Source organism: Erithacus rubecula (assembly GCF_903797595.1).
Source record: "Erithacus rubecula genome assembly, chromosome: 14".
Taxonomy (NCBI): Eukaryota; Metazoa; Chordata; class Aves; order Passeriformes; family Muscicapidae; genus Erithacus; species Erithacus rubecula.
Window position 1 is genome coordinate 10,721,928 of NC_136666.1, and position 20,973 is coordinate 10,742,900.

General features: G+C 38.7%; 2 protein-coding genes across 4 annotated transcripts in view; one reads left to right on the top strand and one right to left on the bottom strand.

The window, feature by feature from the left end:
- The window catches only part of EFL1 (elongation factor like GTPase 1), a 64,386-nt gene extending 55,815 nt beyond the window's left edge, over positions 1 to 8,571 (bottom strand). The window contains exons 1-11 of one of the 3 annotated variants that reach the window (XM_079317783.1): positions 8,520 to 8,571; positions 8,051 to 8,153; positions 7,340 to 7,407; positions 7,074 to 7,158; positions 6,431 to 6,564; positions 5,697 to 5,834; positions 4,759 to 4,973; positions 2,837 to 2,960; positions 1,919 to 1,995; positions 1,662 to 1,798; positions 784 to 906 (exon numbers count right to left, since the gene is read on the bottom strand). In XM_079317783.1, the coding sequence (XP_079173909.1) occupies positions 784 to 906; positions 1,662 to 1,798; positions 1,919 to 1,995; positions 2,837 to 2,960; positions 4,759 to 4,973; positions 5,697 to 5,834; positions 6,431 to 6,564; positions 7,074 to 7,158; positions 7,340 to 7,407; positions 8,051 to 8,141 (1,192 nt within the window). In that variant the 5' untranslated portion in view covers positions 8,142 to 8,153; positions 8,520 to 8,571. Of the gene's footprint in view, positions 1 to 783; positions 907 to 1,661; positions 1,799 to 1,918; positions 1,996 to 2,836; positions 2,961 to 4,758; positions 4,974 to 5,696; positions 5,835 to 6,430; positions 6,565 to 7,073; positions 7,159 to 7,339; positions 7,408 to 8,050; positions 8,257 to 8,519 lie in introns of those variants that run through there. The other 2 variants (XM_079317782.1, XM_079317784.1) reach the window with 2 other exon arrangements.
- A 24-nt stretch (positions 8,572 to 8,595) lies between these two features.
- Positions 8,596 to 17,803, top strand: SAXO2 (stabilizer of axonemal microtubules 2). Its single transcript, XM_079317785.1, has 4 exons — positions 8,596 to 8,708; positions 14,365 to 14,544; positions 15,719 to 15,921; positions 16,657 to 17,803. Exons 1-4 carry the CDS (start codon positions 8,668 to 8,670, stop codon positions 17,628 to 17,630), a joined length of 1,398 nt encoding a protein of 465 aa, XP_079173911.1. The 5' UTR covers positions 8,596 to 8,667; the 3' UTR covers positions 17,631 to 17,803.
- Positions 17,804 to 20,973: the final 3,170 nt, after the last annotated feature.

Consider the following 20,973-nt stretch of genomic DNA (forward strand, 5'->3'; position numbering starts at 1 on the left):
ATGAAAAGACCACAGACCTAAGGCAAACAAAAGCACAAGAGTACTACTAAAAATTAGCAAAATACTCAGTAAATGTGCAAATCCACTACTTGTTCATAACCAAGAACAGTAAGATCCAAGTGTATTGAGGCAAATTTCTTCCTATTAACTTCCTCTAACACAGTGTTGAATACTATCTAGAGAATACCATGGTTTTATATGTTCAATAAAGGATGAAAAGCCAGTTTTGTTACCCCTGGGAAACAATTCCTAACAGTCTGTCAGTTTGACATTCACATCTCATTTTTAATTAATATTTGGTAACTCATCCTTTCAGATTTCTTGAAGCTCTCCTCAAAACACTGCGCTATGATTAATAATTAATTATTAAAAGCTAATCAATACACTTGCAAAAGTTAAATTCAAATTCAAACCACTGCTGGCTAAAAATAAATTATTCTAATACACAAGTTGGCAAAATATTCAATTTTCAATTACATAACTTCTACTGTTCAGAACTAAAAACAAGTATTAACCTTGTATTCTTGCAGAACTCCCAGTTTCAGAGTCCTGGAATTTACACCACCTGCAGCTTAAGTTGTCTAAAACCCAGGAATACATGGGATGGAAGAAAAATACATGGCTATAAAACTATGACATTTCAATGACAAACATCAACAAAGTCACCAGAAGAGGAATATTTATAAATTTATATACAGATTACTACACATCTTCCAATCCAAAGACAAACAAAACCACTAGGACAGAAAAAACTTCCATGTTAATGGGAGAACTCCTACTCACCACTTTTCAGCTCCTGAGTTTCTGGTGGCAAAGAATCAAATGTTCTTGCTCCAACACACATCAGCTTTTCCACTCTCTCTGCTGTGATGTCCAGAGGACTGGGGATTTTATCACACACCATGGCTAAAACACATTGTTAAGGATACATATTTGTATTTTCTTGCTGAATGCAACCAACAACACCACAAATGTTTTCAATGCTTCTTTAATTGAGCTCCATGCACTAACTGCCAGCAGCAGCAGATCCAAAATCCAGCTCTGTTGTCACAGTGCATTCAGGTCCCTTTCAGGTCAGCAGTAATTTTTTGCCATTTATCAGGGGCAGAGTTAAGGAGGGGTGGTCCACACTAAATTCAGCTGGGAAGCAAAACCAGCACAACTGGGGCAAGATTTATAGAAGTAATTACTATTCATACATCAATAATTTGTGCACATCTACCATAACACAAACAATAGGCACAGCTAACAAACAGCAAAGGCTCATTTTGAATTAAGAATTACTGCCTAAAACACCAGACACCTACAGAACTTCATGGACAGAAGACCTATAATGCTATTATAAACAATAAATTGTTTTCTACTTCAGGAAAACCACTAAAACTTGAATTTAAAGCTACTTAATGAAGGTGTGTTGCCAAATTACCTCCAACTTCATAATTATCCTAAAAATAAGACATGCAAAAGCACAAAGTTGGCAGAAATGTAAAAACAATGGAAGATATGTAAATTGTAATGTTATAAGCAAGAAGAGAGGTCCAGCTAGCTTAGGCACAGACATTAAACATACATTGGAATACATGTGACAGACATATCTCAGACACTCTGAAGTCTGAAAACTGCCAAAAGAAAAAACAAAATCCTGATTTTTTTAAGGATACAGAGGATTGCATCAGATATTGGTAGCCACTGGCTACAAATGGCATTTAGATGAACTTTTGGGTCTGCATGTCGTGACTCCCGGGCACCAATTCTCAATCCCAAAGAGGTGACTATCTTCTCTATTTTTTCTTTGTCTCTGTAAGAAAAATAATAAATAGATTAAAAATCCACAGAAGCAATATATAACCAGTATCTATTATTTTAGAGTATTTAAAAAAATGGAAAGATGCCATGAAAATTTCATAGATGTTCTCACCTTTTCATAACAGCCTCATACAGACTCCAAATGTTGTCCAGCACCAGCTGCACAAACAAAGGTTTCTTTCCTTTTGACTGGTAGAAGATAAAAACAGCTCATTACCAGCAATTTCTCACTTTTTCAATAAGCTTAAGACTGCACTTCTCATTAGGAACATGTAAAACCTGATTCAAAATCAAGAACTCTGTCTTATAAGAATGGTACAAGGCACAAAATAAACATGAAATTTCAAAGTGGAAGACAAGGGTTTCAATTTCAGAAAAAGAACCTGATAAACATGCCATGTGACTACTTTGAGCCTGCCTATCACCCCTTTTGTAACTATTAATCATCACCTATATAAACAGCAAAAAAAAAAAAATCATGATTACATGAAAATAGGGAAACTACTCTCTCCTCCCTTAACTTTTAATGGTGGAAATGCTGAATGCTAGAAAAGTGTAGTCCTCAGACCAGGGCTTCAGTACAGCATTCAACAGAAATTCCCTATGGCAAGAAAGTTTTTTTAAATCATAAATCTCCAGAGAAGATAAATGTGAATATCCTAAACCATTAGCTGTGGAAGAGCTCTTCACAGAGAAGAGAGACCCACTCATTACTTTGTTTCTACACTGTTAATCTGCCTTTCACCTTGTGTGTTTCACTCAATGCTGAAACCATGAAGCTGCAATGCCCCTTATTTAGTGAGCCCTGTTAGATGAGATTTCCTCCATGCAGCACTTGAGTGGCCATTTGTGGAATGTTTATGCTCCAGGAGTTGTTGCAAGGCTGTCCTGGTGAGATTGTACCTTCAGCAACACTGAGCCAAGAGGCACTGAGGTCAACTTTCAGGATAAACTATAAGGAACAGAATTAGGGGGGAAAAAAGTGAACTCCAAAATAAAAATCAGGTTATATTTTTTACACTCTCCATACCTGATCACCTTTCATTATTTTCTTTGCTTTTGTATTTAGATAATAATCTCCCCATAAAGTCTTCAGAAGGACTGCAGGCTTGATTCCAATTTTTTGGCTGTACAGTTTGGCAAAATGTTCAATTCTGAAAGAAAAGGAAACATCTTGATGGAAGTATTTTTTACAGCAACATCTTATGTGTAAATCAAACAACAATCTCAAATCCTTTTTTACTCCCACTTTTCCAATTGTCTTCACTTTAGTTCACATTGTTTAACATTTACACCTGCAAAAATATTTAGTCATAACAGATCAGAAACATCAACAGTATTTGAATAGCTTTGTTTTGTTTCACGTCAGCTTCAAGGCACTACTAGAAATAAACATTTGTGTACTACCCCCTCTCAAAAACTCAAAAGCTTAATACAGACTTTACAATACATTAGTGATGACTCTTGAACTTATTCTTTGAAAGACTGCCCATGACACATTTAATTATGGTCTGGGACCAGCATGTAAGATGTTAAAAACAAAGCATTCTTCTGAGTCACACTTGAGCCATTGCATGGGGGTAATTATTTTTAATTAACCACTTATGAAACTTCTTGTTGTTTGAATCATTACTTTAAAAAGTAACAACACAGTGGCTTTACAACACAATCATGGCATTACAGTTTTATATAATTTTCTGTGTTGTTCAGCAGTCCCCATGAGTTAACAAAAGCAGCCTGCTTAGGCCCAGAGAGGGAGCCCTGAACATGCTATAGTTTCCTTCCTGAAACTGTTCAATGAGCAGTAATAAAAAATATTTCCATATATTTGCTCCCTGTGCTTGCAGAAAAAAAAATACAAATCTGTAACTGTAACAATCCTATTTACAGAACAGTGGTATTTGATCATCTTTTCTTTGAAATTCTTTCAGAATTCTTCAGTTTTTATACAGCTGAAAAAAGGACCTGTCCATGTCAGCAACACATAAGCTGTGAGTTCTGAACCAGGCCCAAAGAGATTTCTTTTCCAGAAACTGTCTAAACTCTCAACTCAGGGAGAACTTTCAAGATTCTTGTGCCAGCAGCTCTTGCATATATATATACATAATGGCATTTTTCAATACTTGAGAATTATGAGAAAAGCATATGTACTTACCACATTGGATGAGACTGGCACTGCCTAATAAATTAATTTTTTTCCTCTAATACCTTCAGGAAAAGAACTCACAACTAAGAAATAACAGTCAAAACTTTCCATTATTAAGAAAAATCCCAACTGATCCGTACTGTAGCTGGCAGTCCAGAAGAAACTCTTGAAAATAATTAAGGAAAATGTTCTTTTTCTACCCCTATGATTAATCAGAGCCAGGGCCTGACACTTCATGGGAAGGAACAAAATAGTCTTGAAAGATAATTAAACTAAAATAGCCCATTTTATTTTCTCTTCCCTCTGAATGGACAAGAGCTGTTTGTGCTGGACTACAAAGTACACAAGGCACCTGATTTACAGTTTGACTTAGATTTAAAAATCCTGGAGATGATTTTCTTTAAGGGCTCTGCAGTACTCATTCCCTGTGTCACCACGGAGCACATCCCTCTAATCCCAACTCCAGGATGAAGGAACGCCTCCCCCTCGTGGCCAGCGACCAGAGCAGGAGCACAGCTCACATGCCTGCTGCCTCCAAGCAAACACCCTGAACCAATCCTGCCATCCTCTGCTACACTCTATCCAACGGCAGCAAGGAAGAAAATACTGTTCACCAGGCTAGGCTGGATCCTACCAGGAGCTCAGAACTCCTGTCTAAGTAAAACAGGGATCCTGTCACTCAGGTAATTTATACACAGCTGCACACCACAGAAAAATCAAACACCTTTACAAACATGATGCAACTGAAATACTTTAAGATTAAAATCAAATTTTAAAAAATGTCAGTAATTAAATCTCAAGCTTACCCAAAACCCCAGCCATCAATTGCACTGGCAAACACCACATTTCCATGTTCTGGTGAAAAATAGAGATGTGAATCATCAGTGTCTTCCAATCCAGTACTCCAGTCATAAATTTGATCTCCTGGTGATGAGTCTGAAACGCTTTCACTTTCTGTTTCTTTTCCAGCTCTTTCTTCTAATACTTTGGAGGTAAAAAGTGTTCCAGTGACTGCATTGATCTAGAGAAGGATATGCAAAAAACACCCTCAGATTCATTCACTCTTTCACAACCCTTGCAACTGAAGTGTAATTTTCACACCCTTGAAAACATAAAAAGAGAAGTTTTGTTAACAAGGTAGCATGCCTGTGATTCATTGGGCAATTAGAACACCTAATTCTACACATTTGAAAACCACAGGAGTTTATGAGACTGACACTTTGCCATAAACACCACGAATTTTCCAAGTCCAAGTTAGCCACACCAGACTGAATCAAAGAATCACACGTAACACACTTTGTCTCTCAGAACAAGGAATGGTGAAATAGGAACTTGTGTTTCTGTCAACAAAGCAAACAACAGAGGGCAAAGGGAAACCAGGCAGATAAATGCTCCCAAGTGAACTGTGGGGAAAAAAAATTGAGAGCAACTTAAATTACGATTTAAAAGATGAAACAACTTTATTCCTACATAAATCCATCAATATCAGGAACAGTCTAACGTTTGTCTACCTCCAGTAAGTTTAAAACAGAAGAATAAAACACTCAGCATATTGTTTCTAAAAATAAAGGCTTTTCCTGATGACCTGTCAAGAGGCATTTACTACTCTTCTCTCCATCACAGACATGCAAAGTGAACCTCAAAAGCAATCAGGAATAAGATACACCTCAGTGTTAAAAATCAGACTGGATGTTGGATAGTGCCACAAAATCTGCTGTGTGAAACCACACCTCAGCAGGAATACCTGTTCTAAGATATTCTTGAGGTGCAGATATGCTTCCTGAGGGGTGAGCTTCAGCTCCACAATCAAGCGGTCGATTTTGTTAATCACCAGGACTGGGCGGATGTTTTCCAGCCACGCCTGCCTCAGGACTGCTTGAGTCTGAGAGGGAAAGAGTTTTTAAAAAAAAACCATTACAGAAAGCCTGATAGCACCAAAAAGACAGAACATTAAAAAAAAAAAATCAAATACAATTCTAAAATCTAATAAACATATAGTAAAGGACAGGTGGACACGCAAACCAGAAATTTGATTCCCACAGTGTACAGTGTTAGTTACTGAAGAATTCTGCAGAATGGTGGGATCTCATGGCAAAAAACCCCATAACAAAAACTAGACTACTTAGAAAAGTAAGCCATGAAAAAAGCAAACCATTTTTTGGTGCATTCGTTTCCAAACCCTGAAATCCCAGATAAATATAAATTATTTCCCTTAAGACTTTACTCTATCAAAATATTCAATTATCTGAAAAATGGCATAATCACTGTTTCAACCCTGCATCTCTACACCCTTTCACCAACACTGTTCAGTTGCTCAGCACAACTATGATTTTTACTACTTGCTTTCATACCTCAGCTGCACTGCCATTTATTAAAAGTTTTACAAAACTTCTTAGATAGTTTTTCTTTCATTTCTATATAACCCACTTCAGACTCTGCCTGCTCCCCTCTTTCTCTTCTTAACACACTTTATTTCACCTGTGGACAGACTCCTTCAACAGCATCCACCACTATAATGCACCCATCACAGAGTCGGACAGCAGTAGATACTTCTGAAGAAAAATCCACGTGCCCTGGGGAGTCTATTAAATTAATCAGATACTCCTGATCACCTAGGATCAAACAATAAATTAATATTTCAGAACAGTTTTCAAAGATATTTCTTCCAGCCACCCACTTATATTGCTTCAGCTATTATTTTTTCATGTCCTGACAAAAACTACACTATAAAAACCTTACAGCACAGTGTAACAGGTGTCTCAATAAAGTAGTAAGACTGTACTAAAACTTGGGTTTTTTGAAAAAAGGTCTTGCCTTTAAGTGACATTAATTCAAGACCTGAAATCAAAATATACATATTTATATCTAAAATAAAAGATAAGGCAACCACTCTCACAGCCTGCACTGAGAGATATGATTGAAGATGTTCATCCTGACCCTGAGATGGAACTCAATTATCTTGGCTGACTTACTTGCCTATGTCTCTGCAGAATTGTGACCTAACACTGAGAAACACCAAGTAAAAGTTGCACACTGAGACCACAACAGCAACAACAAAGAGACAGGGAAAATTTACAGAAATATCTATTAAAATTTATACATGCCAGCATCAGCAACTTACCTTTCACAAAGTGCAGTGAAATTGCACTAGATTTCATTGTTATTCCTCGGATCTGCTCATCTTCCCTACTGTCAAGGTATCTCAGCTGAGTACAGAAACAAAAGAAAAGACAGTAAGTCTGAAGAAACATCTCACAATTCATTTATCAACTGTCAGAAAATGATGGTGAGAAAACTAGGTTTAGCAAGAGTATAGATGGAATTTCCTTAATGATCAAGAATTCACAATCCACACCAGAATTCTGTTCAGTGACAGTGTAACTCTACCTTTCCTGCCAAGCGGCTGGAGATGATTCCATTGCTAGATATAAGGCAATCAGCTAGAGTAGTTTTGCCTGAAAAGAAAAATAAATTACTTAGATTGAATGAATACAAACAATGACAAAAGATGCAACATTGAGTATTTTATGATAACAACATTAATAAAGACTGCAAAACCCCATGAAAAGTACAAGTTAGCTTTCAAAATATAAATCAAATTACTCCTGTTACATGCACACAAATTTATCTTTGAAGAGTGGGTGCAAATTTACCTGTCAGAAGAGTAGCTGAAATACCAAACAGTACATAAGAACCTCATTATAACATGCAACTAGACAAAATATGTGTTTTCAAGTACTATTTCCACCTACATAACAAACACGTTCTATTAAGAAGATAACACAGAATATTTTAGAAAAATATTATTCTGCCTCTCAAGCATACACTAAATCCATACTGACACTCACCATCACAGAAAACATTCAATTTCAACTACTTCAAATTATTATAGTGTGATACGCTTTTATGTAAGATAAACTCCATGAAGCCAAGAAAAAGGTGCATAAAGCAGTTTCACTTTTCTGAATCACGTTCAAGACAGTTTAAAGCTAAATGCGCAAACCCCGAGACTTCAGAACAGCGAACGAAATATCGCAGCACTATTCGAACACACACACGTGTGCCGGGAGGAGGAGGAGGCACCAGCACCTGCCTTACCGTGGTCCACGTGGGCCAGTATACAGATATTCCTGATGCCGGACGCCTTCTTCTGCAGGCCAACCATCTTTCCCACGCTTGTGAGCACCATGGCTGGCTAATTCTGCGAACGGAGCGAAGTGTTTTACCGAGGAGTCGGCTCGAGGAAAGGTTTGGATTAACGACGCGAAGTGCGAGGAGAGCTGAGCTCCTCACGGGGGACAGGCGGAGCGCGTCACGAACCCGCGGGGCCGCCCCAGGCCCGTGCGTGCGCCTGGGGCAAGGCTCAGCCGGGCCGGCAGCGAACTCCGAGCCGCCCGCAGCGGCACAAACCTCACACCCCGCCCGGCCCCCGCTCGCCTCCCCTCCCGCCGCTCCGGGCGGGCAGGGCCGCGCTGCCCCGGCCCCGCGGCCGCCCCAGGGCGGGCGCAGCGCTGTCCCCGCTCGCCGGGCTGCGGGCCCCGCTGCTCCCGGCGCGGGGCACACGCACCTGCGCCCGCTCCGCCGCTCCCGGAAAGCCGCGCCCGCGCTGCGATCCCGCCCCGTGACGCCGGACGGAAGCCGGGCCGGGCCGGGCGCCGCTGCTCCGCGCGCGGCGGCGTCCGTGGTTACCGGCCGGGCGGCCGAGCGGGCCGGGCATGGCGCCGCCGCGCTGCATCTGCGAGATATGCTCCTGCGGGTGAGTCAGGCGGCTGCGAGCCGGCCAGCGCCACCCTCCCTCGGCACCGCCACGCCGAGCTGCTGCAGTGTCCCGCTGCGGGCAAGGCGGCTCTGCAGAGGGACTGGACAGGCTGGAGCCGTGGAATGATGCCAGTATCAGTATCAGTTCAACAAGGCCGCAGCAGCCCCACACAGCGTTACAGGCTGGGCAGAGGGGCTGGAAATGCCCAGCAGAACAGCCCGGGGTGCTGCCAGCAGCAGCTGAACGCGAGCAGTGTGCCCGGAGCGCCAGAGGCACCGGGCCTGTGCAGCAGCGGTGCGGCCAGCAGGGCCAGCGGCCGCCCCTGCGCTCAGCGCTGCTCACAACACACCTGGGGCTGTGACCAGGCCTGGGCTTCCCTGGACAAGAAGGACATTGAGGTGCTGGAGCGTGTCCAGAGAAGGGCAGTGGAGCACAAGTGTTATGAGGAGCGGCTGAGGGAGCCGGGGGTGTTCAGGCTGGAGAAGAGGAGCCCCGAGGTGACCTTAACACTGCGGATCACAGGCGGGTGGGGCTCAGCCTCCTCTCCACACAACCAGTGACACGAGCAGAGGACACAGTCTCAGCTGCACCAGAAGAGCTTTAGGCTGGACATTAAGGATTTCTTCACAGGAAGGGTGACTGGGCATTGAGATGGGCTGCCCGGGAGGTGGTGCAGTCACTGTCCCCTGGGGTGTTTAAGGAGGGACTGGGTGGCACTCAGTGCCATGCTCTGGTTGTCACGGTGGCGTTTGGTCACAGGTTGGACTCGATAATCTCAGAGGCCTTTTCCAACCTCATTGAAACATAAGCAGCACCCTGGGCCACGGGGGAGTAGGACCCAAGTATGAACACCCTCTCAGTAAATGTGAAGTAGTGTATTTACATTTCACACAGACACAGAATCACACATTTGGAAAAGATCTTCAAGATCATCGAGTCCAACCCATGCCCTAACACCTCAACTAAACCATGGCACCAATGGCCACATCCAGCCTTTTATTAAACACATCCAGGGATGCTGACTCCATCACCTCCCTGGGCAGACCATTTATAATTCTTTCTGTGAAAGTTTTTTTCCAAATATCCAGCCTATATTTCCCTTGGTGCAGCCTGAGTCTGTGTCCTCTCATTCTGTCAGTTGCTGCTTGGAGAAAGAGACCAACCCCACCTGAGCACAGCCACCTTTCAGGGAGCTGTAGAGTGATAAGGTCACCCCTGAGTCTCCTTTTCTCCAGGCTAAACAACCCCAGCTCCCTCAGCTGTTCTGGAAAGTTACTATTAGAAGTCTATAAGCAATATTATTGATGTCACAGTTGAAAAAAAGCACACAACTCAGGGGGGACATGGACTTTTCAGGATTCAAATATATATTTACAGGTTGGAGTCACAACTGTTAATATTTTCAATTTCTTTTCTGTCTGCTTGAAAAAAAAAAATCACAAAAATAATCACCCTAGGATCCAAAGATTCAGTTCATACTAAGAAAATAAAAATAACAACTACATACAAGAATAGTCATCATAAGATCACAGAGGTATGCTCAATGTTTGTGGAAGTACAGAGCAAACTGTGGTTGTAAAATGCACCATGGCCACAAGTGTCTGCACCCTCTGTGTGTTTCTGTCTGGGAGGTCTGTCTGTCTCTTCATCAGCCACTTTCTTTTTTTCATCTGTAGACAGAGGTGTGAGGCAGGCACTAAGTAAAGTTCCTCATGTTCTTTTTGGCCAAGCCTGTGGTGAATTTTGCCCCATAAATTTGTTTCTTAAGTCCTAGATTAATGAAGAGTTGGAACACATTGTTTTCATGATGAGATAACAAACCTGGCTCAGCCTCAAGTAGAAAGATGGTGAGATAACATAATGAGACAGCACAAAATGAGGTTCCACTAACCAAAAGTTCTCAATCCAAAAACTGAGTTCAATAATATGAATAATTGAATTAAATATGCATAAAGCTTGTGGTTTAAAATAAACCTCACTGAAGTTTTTACAGTCAATAAAATCTTAAGTCAGTATTGGTTTAGGCAGCACATTGTGTTTGCTTCAGTGTACAGTGTTTCTGTTTTTAGGGGAAGGCTACTTGGTCACTTGGCAGTGTTACCTGGACATTGGAATGCATACACAGCTTAGCAGAGACTTCAAAGCAACTATAAATATCTAATGTTTTGTAGACATTATCATTTAGCTCTTTGCAGGAAATTTTATGGAGGTATAATTACTGCTTAATTCTAAATAATAGAATAGAAGGAAACAATATCCCCTATCAACAGAATTAAAAAAAAAAAAAAACCAAACTGAAAAAAATTTACAGGGGAGCAAAGCCAGTAAGAGAACTTCATTCTGCTTTTTCAAATACAAGATGTTAAATCTGTCTTCCAAAGAAGAGTAAAGCCTGTGTGGTAGATGAACTTTTTGCATTCAAGAATACTATTTGTATTCTTTGCTATAAAAGATAATCACAGCCCACAAAAGCATAAAAGTTGTTTTGAGACACAAAAATAAACTAGTGCTTTATCTCCTTCTTAGTCTTTCAGCCTTCCCCCATTTCTTGCCCTTCTGTTATCATTATCATAAAAATCTGTATTTCTGAATAAATATAAGTTAAAAGGAAAGATTTCTCTAAAATATGGTTACTTAAGCCATCATACTGACCACATATAAATACAAACCCAGTAAAAACTACCAGATCTCCTGTCAAGAACAGGAAAAGTAGATGACTCTCAAAACCAGTGTCCATCCATCATTTCTGACTTCCAGACCATAGTGTGTGCACTGGCAAAAATTAAAAATAAATTAAAAAGAAAAGCTTTGAGCTGTTTTTATGGAGAGGTAGTAAGTTTCCTATTATGACAAATATTAAGCTTTTCTCATTAGTCCAGTTTGCTGGAGAAAAATGCTTTGTGGTAGAGTTTCAAGAGTCTTGCTAGCATTGTATTAAAAAAGTATGCATGCCAGGCCTTAAGTAAGTTAAAATCATCAACATTCTACTAAAATAACCAGAACATGAGCATTTGGCACAAGAGTGTACTGTCACTTTTATTTAGCTGAGATTCTATTCAAACCTTATGCAAGACTCAAGATAGTCTCCCACAAAGAAGGGAAAGAAAAATAATCCATCAAAGCAAATGCCAGTCAGGCATGGGAAAAGGAATATTCTCACCAAATTCATTTGAATGATCAGTAACTCTGGGGTGGAAATGAAGATAAATACAAGGAAAAGTTAAAAATAAACAGTGTCTCAAGGAGTGCAGGCCAAACTCTAAGCAACATATTTTCTTTATCAGAGCTGTAATGTGTCTTCTCTGATGATTCCTACCTTTGTGATGCCTTACATAATTAGTTTTAAAAAACCATTATCTAAAGGAAAAATTTCAGTTTAGCAATTGGGCAACAAAAAAATTTGACAACATCTTACAGCAGATTTATCAGTTAACCATAAACCCCTAATCTCTTCTCTAAGTCAAATTCATGAGGCAATTTTAGATTACCCTTCAGGCCAACTGAAAGCACTTTCACAACACAGAGCAGGATGTAGGAACTTCCTCAACAATATGATTTGATTCCAAGTAATTTTGTGCACAGTTAGAGTGTGTTCAGAGTTATTTTATACACTGGAAATGAGTGGTTTGAAGGACATTTTTGGATCAGCAATGAACTCTAATAAAATTGCAATAATCTCTTTCCCTGAAGAGGTAAGAGCAGATTGCTTTCACCTCTGTTTTGTATTTACCAAGAACTGCAGTCTCACTCTGCAGTAATTATTTTTCTAGTGTCCATTTCAGTTTGGAGCATATCCATTCAGGAATACATGGGATATTCTCACAACATTGCTTAAAAGTATTCAGAATTCAGGATTAAGTCCTTAAAGAATGGTGACCCCAGAACACAGGAGGTGTTTTGTTTGGTAGTTGGTCTTCTGGACCAGCTGATGGCAAACTGAAGATTTGTCAAAGTGAAGGTTTTGCAGATGAGTAAGGTTTGTTTCCAACTCCTTTGAATTGCATCCCAAAAAAAATATGTGAAAAACATTATAATTTGATAACCTGTATTTCAACCAGCCTTCAAACCATCCATTCAATGTCCGTTGTTCCAGGTTAGCTGTTACTTTTAGATACTGTGGGATACAGCATATTCTGTTTGTACTTTCTGAAAAAAACATTACTAAGGTGAAAGTGAATTCATGACAAATGTAATGACAGGCAAACACTGTAGTGAGAAATGGCACACACTTACCTCCTTGTTTTCCTTCCTTTCCAGTTCTTTCCCTCTTCTTCCTTTTTCCTTTCCCTGCTATGTTTTGAAAAGGTCTCTCAATTGTTAATTGACTTGATTGAAAAGGAGTAAACACCTGAGGCTTTGAAAGGATTTGGATTCTTAGACAGAGCTACTTTATTTCTCATTTTTTGAACTACTGAGCTGGCAAAATCAGGCAGCACAAACTAATACCAGCTTTAGGATCTCTTTTCCCTAAGAACTACTTTCAGTGTTTTTTTAATTTTCATTTTTTCATTTTCCCAGCAGGAGTTCTTCAGGTCTATTTCTATTTTATTTTACCTTGCTTTAGTTTATTATTTTCCTTTATGGTATTCAATACTAGCTAAAATTCTTTTCAGACCTTTGAAATATTCTTTGGATATCTAGCTTCCTGAAATTTGAATTTATTTTACTTACTAAAAGTTGTACAATTTTACCCATCACGGGGTTTAAATATTTTTGCTTTTCATCACAGAATTTTACAATACTTGTTTATTTGAAAATTTTTTTTTTCCCCTTTGCATTGGAAGTGTCAGCCACAAGTAGGAGGAAGAGCTGTCATTATATATTTTCTGGAGATCAGCCAGAGATGTGCATTTTGCAAATTAGAATTAATATAGCAAGATTTTCAAAACAATAACAACATTTAAATTTTAATTTCATGGATCATTAATTGAAAACAACAAGGTATGAATAAAAAATTGTCATTATATACTTCCCAACACCTTTTTGCATAATGATGTCATTGATAGAGGTATCAATGAGAAACAGGAGGAAATGAAATAAAACCTATTAAGAAAAAGAGATGTAATTGCTTTCAAATAAACATGTGTTTTGGATAGAGAATTTAGTCAGTCTGTGAAGAAAAAAAAGGGTTGAAAAGTCATAAGTGGCCTGCAGATCACTAGAGGTACACATGAGATTTCACATCACTAAAATTTTAATCAAAAAATGTTAATCCAGTCATGGTGAAAATAGGTGAGATGTACAGAAATAAAAAGACAAGTGATAAGGTAATAGCAGTAAAAAACAGACAATATGAGACAAAAAATGAAGCATAGTTAGTTACTTTTCCAAATGAAATGAGTAATAGCATTAAACATCACAGATAAGAAGAAAGTTCATCTTGGTGGTAGCAGCATTTAGAGAAGTGAGATCAGCTCTGTGCACCCTTTGCATTCTGCAGCAAGGCCCAACTTCCAGCTAACAGTGCTTTTATTACTGCATTAGTGTGATGTGCTCTGGGACTTGTGCCATCAGCACAGTATTTTGGGGCTTTATCACTCAGAAAAGATTTTAAACAAAAAACTACTGACATTTGTTATTCACTCCCAGTAGACAGAACATGGGTTTCCCTTGCAAATGAAACAATCCAAATTCTCTGCTGTGTTTGCCCCAGACGCCATCGCTGCTGCCACAGACCCACAAAGATTTATGATGATGGAGTGCAGCCGAGCCACAAAACTGAGTATGTGGAGAAGTACCCTGGCTATGGCAACATCTGCCCTCGAGAGAGCTGCAAGCCAAAACCAGAGCTCCCAGAGGACCAGGGCAGAATGGACGGCACCACGACATTCAAGTAAATCTTTTCAAATGATGTTTTGGAATTAGTCTGTAAGGCTTCTCGTTCTTTGTTTTTTAAGGAGGCTAAATATTGCAATGTTCTCAAAGTGCAGTCATGGCATCCTTTGCACTTTCTGCATATTTAAAGTATGAATGTTGAGTATACAAATACAGTCATAAAAAGTCATGAAAAATAGCAAAGCATGCATATATCAAGATTTGCATTCTTTACAGCAGCCTTTAACCTGTAAAGAGAAAAAAAAAAACATTTTTGCCTTGTTTTCAGCCTATTAGGAAATGTAAATCATATGGAAAACCTGGCAAGGAAAACCTGGGGAGCTTTCTGTAATACATTTGTAGAATCCAAGATAGTGGGAAAATGAAATCTTAAGAAAAAAAGAACAGGAATTCTTTTATTGATTTTTAAAATTTAGATTATTAGTTTCAAGAAAATTTTTAGTTTCAAGAAAGCAAACTGTGAAGGGGTTCAGTGTATCTGTTCTGTCTGTGCACAGACTGATTTTAAGCTTACAGAATTAAAGAGCATCTTTCAAAGAATTAGAAAAAAATATCACCCATTCATCATTCATGATCTGACAGTGGCATCAACTTTTACTTTTTCCATTATTGTTTTTCTTTTAAGCTGTGAGGGCATCTGGTAAAATTTCTTTTTTTATCAAAAAAAAAGGCATAAATAGGAAGGTTGAATGCTATTCTGCCAGACTGGGGTGATGTGCTTGTATGGACCATTTAAATAGCCACATATGTAATGTGCAAAAAAACAGTGAAATGCTGTTTCTGATTATATTCCATTCTCCTCATGCTATCAGTAAATGCACTTTTAGTAATTTACTAATAGAGATTTGCTCTGCTTCTACTTTCTGATAATTTCTTTGCAAAATTATAGCAACTTTGTAAGTCTTCTTTCAGATACTTTAAATGATATTGTTAAACTGTGAATGGGGACTTGGGGTTAATTAAAAAACTTACTTCACCATCTATCTTTCAATAAAGACTAATGCAGCACAGACCTTAAATTTATATACTGTGATTCTTTCTCCTTTGTGCTATCCCTCCAACATATAGTGTCTGGGTAAACATTTTGTTATTTTTCCAGCAGAAAAATTACAAAAATGACTTCAGAAGGAAGAAGAGATTTTTTGACCAGTGTTTTCTTTTCCCCAATTCAGATCTGATTATTTACCATATGAAATTGTCCCGAGACCTTTTCAGCCACATGCAGAATACAGACCAAAGTCAGGGAAGATTGACCTGGGAACCATATACCAGAGAGATTATAGTCCTCATAAAGTAGGACCTGTGACATTAGTGAGGCCTCAAGAGAGGAAACACACTTCAGATGCAAAAGTGGATACGATCCCAACTTACCGAGGTAATAATATGTGCCCCCTGCAGAAACAGAAATAGCCAAGATGAAGGTAGCATTTGGAATTACCTGTGTTAGAAACTGGTTTGGGACAGGGAGTTAAATATACTAGAAAGCAGGTGATGATGCCCTAAAACATTCAGCACTCCAGTTGTTGAGGAGAGACCTATTGCTTCTAAATTAACTCTGAGGTTAGCTTGGCTACAAGGAAATTTCAGCCTGCACTTGGTTGGGCTGTATCAGGCAAAACTGGATGGAAATTAGGGTGCAGTGTATTTTTCAGGTAGTTTTAGCTCATTTGACTTATTTCTCCACAGAGCAGTCAAAAGTGGAGTTTAGGCTTCTGCTTGTTTATATTATAGCTTACATATACATCATGCTAATGATTATCTGTCTTGACACAAATTATTCTATTACTATGGTCAGCTCAAAGGTGCTAAATCTTTTAAGAAAATGGAAGATATTGTATTTAAAACATATAAGGCTATTTTCTGTACAGTTTCTGTTGAGCAAATAGTCAAAATAGGGCATCAGGTACAATTCTGGGGTTCTGTTTTTATCACAGGCTATAATAGAAGACAGTTTTGTCAAATTACAAACACGCAGATAAAATTATCATTTTCATTTAGATCCATTTTCTTTGTTTTGCAAGATTTAATGCCAGAAGACTTTGTTTTCATTTTGAAGGAATGGTCTTAAGTAATAAGACCTGTATGGTGGAATTTTGGTTTTGCTTTACAGATGACTATAGGTTATGGAAAGGCGAAAGAGCGGAATCCTGTAAGGTGGAGCAGGCATACGAGCCACCTTCAGAGAGGTTTGGAAATCCTTCTACATTTCAAGATGACTACATCCCTAGGCAACCCAATCCCCCCCCAAGCTTTAAACCTTGTGAAACCAAGCTGGCAGAGGGGCCCTTCGATGCCAACACCATCCATCGCACCGCCTACGTTGTCCATGAGCTGGAGCCCATGTTTGTAAGGCCAAGAGAAGAGTACAAGCCATGCGACCAACCCTTTGAAGATCTCACAACCCACCAGAGAGATTTTAAAGGGATGCCTGGGGAACAAGCAAAAAGCTGCAAGCCTGAAAATAGAAAATTTGGATCTGATGATCCTTTTAAAGGAACCACTGAATTCCAGGATCGCTATCAGCCATATTTGGTCACCGCACCCGAGTTCCAGAAACCAAGAGAGTACGTTCCACCCACAGACAAGATGGACCTCAAGTCCACAAACCGTCTTGATTACATTAAACACAAGGTTGCTCCTAGAGTGCCCATAAGACCAGCTCCTGGAAGAAGAAGCACTGGCTCTTTTCAAGGGAAGACTACTACAAAAGAAGATTATCAGCCCTGGACGGTTTGTCCGCCAGGACTTATTAAGAAAGAACAGGAAATTCAGAAATTCACAGGGAAATTTTCTAGTTTAACTACATTCAGGTCCCATTACATACCACATCAAGCCAACCCACCTCAAAGTTTCAAACCTGTACAGACTGTATCTACAGCAGTTCCTTTTAAAGATGAAACTTTGTATCGCACTGAATATACTCCAAAGAAGCAAGAGATCTGCCCAGCACTGCAACCAGACGCCGCGGGTTATGTCTATGTAAACACAGATTCCGAGGGTCACAAATTCTACCGCCAGCTGTCTCCAGAACCTTCTGGCTCAAGATGTAATTCTACTTCAGAGGAAGTACCTGCTGTGTCATAATATTTCAAGCACCTTGGTAAAATAATTGGAAACCAACTTGGTTATTTTCGCTTTAAATAAACATTGAAAGCAAATTAAATACTGAAAATTTTACGTTTAGATGTTTGAAGAAAACCAAAGCCAAACCAAAGTTTATTACAAGACTAATAAAGATTTTCCAAATGCTGAAGGAATACTACTCCCTACATGGCATCTGTCCTTTTTCTGATTGTGCATTCTAGTTTTCTTGACTCCCCAGATTTCATCACGCTCCGTCTCAAGCATATTTACAAACATCTCAACACGTTTATATCCATCTCAAACATATTTATATCAATATTTTCTGCAAATGACTGTATTTGTGAAATAGCCAGTGTCTTTTGTTGATAAACTATTTTACACAGTAAGCAAATAATGCTATTTACAATAATCTAAGAAATTATTAATAATCTCAGTGATTTGTAAGATTTTTTCTTTATATTTTACTGCCTAGATCACAAGATAGCATGCCATGACACCTAGGCATTTCTAAAAACCTGGTTTTAGGTTTAGTCATCACTACTTCAACTTCCCACTGTAATTTCTGGTAGCAATTTACAGGTGGTAACCTCATTCTTTTTCTATACTTGTAGTTGAAACCACTCAACCACCAAAAGCAGGTCATTATACTCTGTGTTCTAATTTCCCTGATTGTGCTCTTTCAGCCTTACCTCCAAAGGAAACAAAACTGAAGCACGTTGGACACACTGACACACTTAGTGCATGTGTCTTCCCTGGCTGAATCATCTTTAAACCTAGTGTGCAAATTCAATCAAATCTCATTATGAGACTGCATAGATTTACAGAAAATAGAGTAAACTCAGAAATACCAGCTGAGGTGCAGAAATCTGTAGGCAGTCTGGCTTCAGTCTGTCTGCTCTTCAAAGAATTGCTTGTTCCAAATACACAGACACCACCAGTTTTTTACAGAAGTTTTACATGAAATTGCTTTTGTATGAAATATTTAGTATTTTCTCTATGTATCTTTAGCTGATTTTGAGAAATTGAGATGAATCAATTTCATTTTATTACGTTCATGATTTAAGCAAGTCCCAATTAATAGTTCTGTAATTAACTGTATTGTTATGCTCTATCACACTACTCCAGTATGATTTTTTTCTCAGTATTGCATATCTTCTACCCATTGGTGTAGAACAGTATTTGGGTTCTGCAGAATCATGTGGCTGTACTTCATAAACAAAGTCTCTTATAAAACAGCTAAGATCAATGATGGGAACATTTTTAAAGCAGGAACTTGGTCATGTGAAAGCAAGAAAGCTGAACTGAGCAAATCAGCTGTGCACAAAATCATTGCATGAAAGGGATCCAGACATTATTAAAGCAGCTGTCACTTTTACAGAAGTTTTGTCTTTGTACTGTGTTTTTGTAGTATCACTGTTAATGACATAGCAAACCAGTTTTGTTTTTCTGTCTGAAAATTATTCACCTCCCTCAGGTTGTGAATGAACAAGGATGATGTAAACCTGTAAGATCCTAAAATCAGGACAGGAAAAAGTCCAATTGATTGCCATCTTTCTGTACCACAGTAAAAAAAATGCACTCTATTGAATCATTCTGTGCCATGCCACTACTGAGGAAACAAAGCCAAAACTTTGCACAGCCACACCTACCCAGGTCCACATCCTGCACATGGTCCTGGTACCTCTGGAGCCTTTTACAAAAGCTCCCAATGCCCTCCAGCTCTCCTTTCTAGGGAGGGAGAAATGCAGTCTGAATCCATGAAGTTCCATGTGCCTGTATGTTCTGCTCAAAATGGCTCTTCTGCTGGGTCTGTGAGGGAGCCCAGATGCTTTCTAAAATTTTCACAGCTGTTTTTTCAGTTCTGAAGTCACTTTCCTCCCTTAAGTTATGGAAAGTCATTTGCTGCCACCTACCAGCACGGTACAAACATTTTGAGAGGAAGGGAAGTGGAGAGCATATTCGATACATTTAACAGTTCCTCTGCAGATGTGTTTGAAAGCTTTTTTAGGGTGGAGGGACATATTTCCTTTCATTTTGTCCTTTATGTTTTCCCCTAAGTTTAATAGTGAAAGAGAGAAGCCTTTATTATTCACAATTGAAAAATCCCCAACACACTGATTGTGCTTCCAGGAAAATCATCAAATGATATTATAAACCTTCAGACACTATTCAATACCTGACGTCAGCTTTTTCATAAGCAACAAATTACTGAAATGCAGACCAAATGAAGAGATGGCTGGAAAACTTATATTTTTCCAAAATAACAGCTTTTTAAAAAGCGTTTTATGATGTCATGCTTAACCAAGATGTAAAAGCAGAAAAGTTATTCATGGATTCAGCTGCTGTTCTGAAAGTGCTTTCTGTGCACTCTGCCATCCAGCAGCAGGCTCCACAGCACTGCTGTACAGAGCCTTTGCTTTTTAAAAGACTGCACAAATGGAATTCAAAGGAAAATTAAGCCTTTGCCAATATTGTTATCTAGGATAACTCTGGAACACCATTACATTGTTAGACATTTATTTTTATTCAATAAAAAAATTGTTAAGGCTTTTATTATTCTTTCTATTTCTTAGATTATTCTTTCTAAAGATTATTTACAAAGACTATTCTGAAACAATTTCTTTGTGTACTCCCATCACTCACTAAATACAAAACATGGAGCTGTTCTGTCAGATGTAAATAAACTCTGCTTGGTGAAGGCCCAGAAAAGACATGCAATTTTATTCCACCTTTTAAAGAATCCTGATTCTAGATTTAAGTGAATCAGAGCTGACATTTGGAGTTTGACAAATTATCTTCCCACTTTTTCAGTCAGTTTACATCTATGTTGTCTCTTAATAGCAATGCAAAGCAGACTTCAATATGTCTGATAGACTGTTAAAAATAACAGAACAAGAACTAATCAGAGGCTTTGAAAAAATCCCAGAATTACAGACAAAGTAGGTTGAAAAAATAACAAGGAATGAAGGCATGGTTACCATATAAATCATGGTAATAAATAATCTCAGCATAATCACAGTGTTGAATAATCAAACTATATTTTATTTCAGAAATATCAAAAACTACCTTAAAGAAGCTGAAATCTTCAGTTACTGGAGAAGCAATAAAATAATCTACAGAGGAATGTCATGCCCATTGCAATCACAAACATTTACAGCACTGCTTTGGTATAGCATGCATACTTAACCAAAGTTAACCAACAAAAAATGCTATGTGTTAACATTTGAAAACTTTAAATATAAAGGGAAAACATGAATAAGAAATTTTGGTAGTAAGAAAAAATATATGTCCAAAAATCTTTATTAAACACTGTACAAAAAAAAAATATTGCACTTTAAATCAG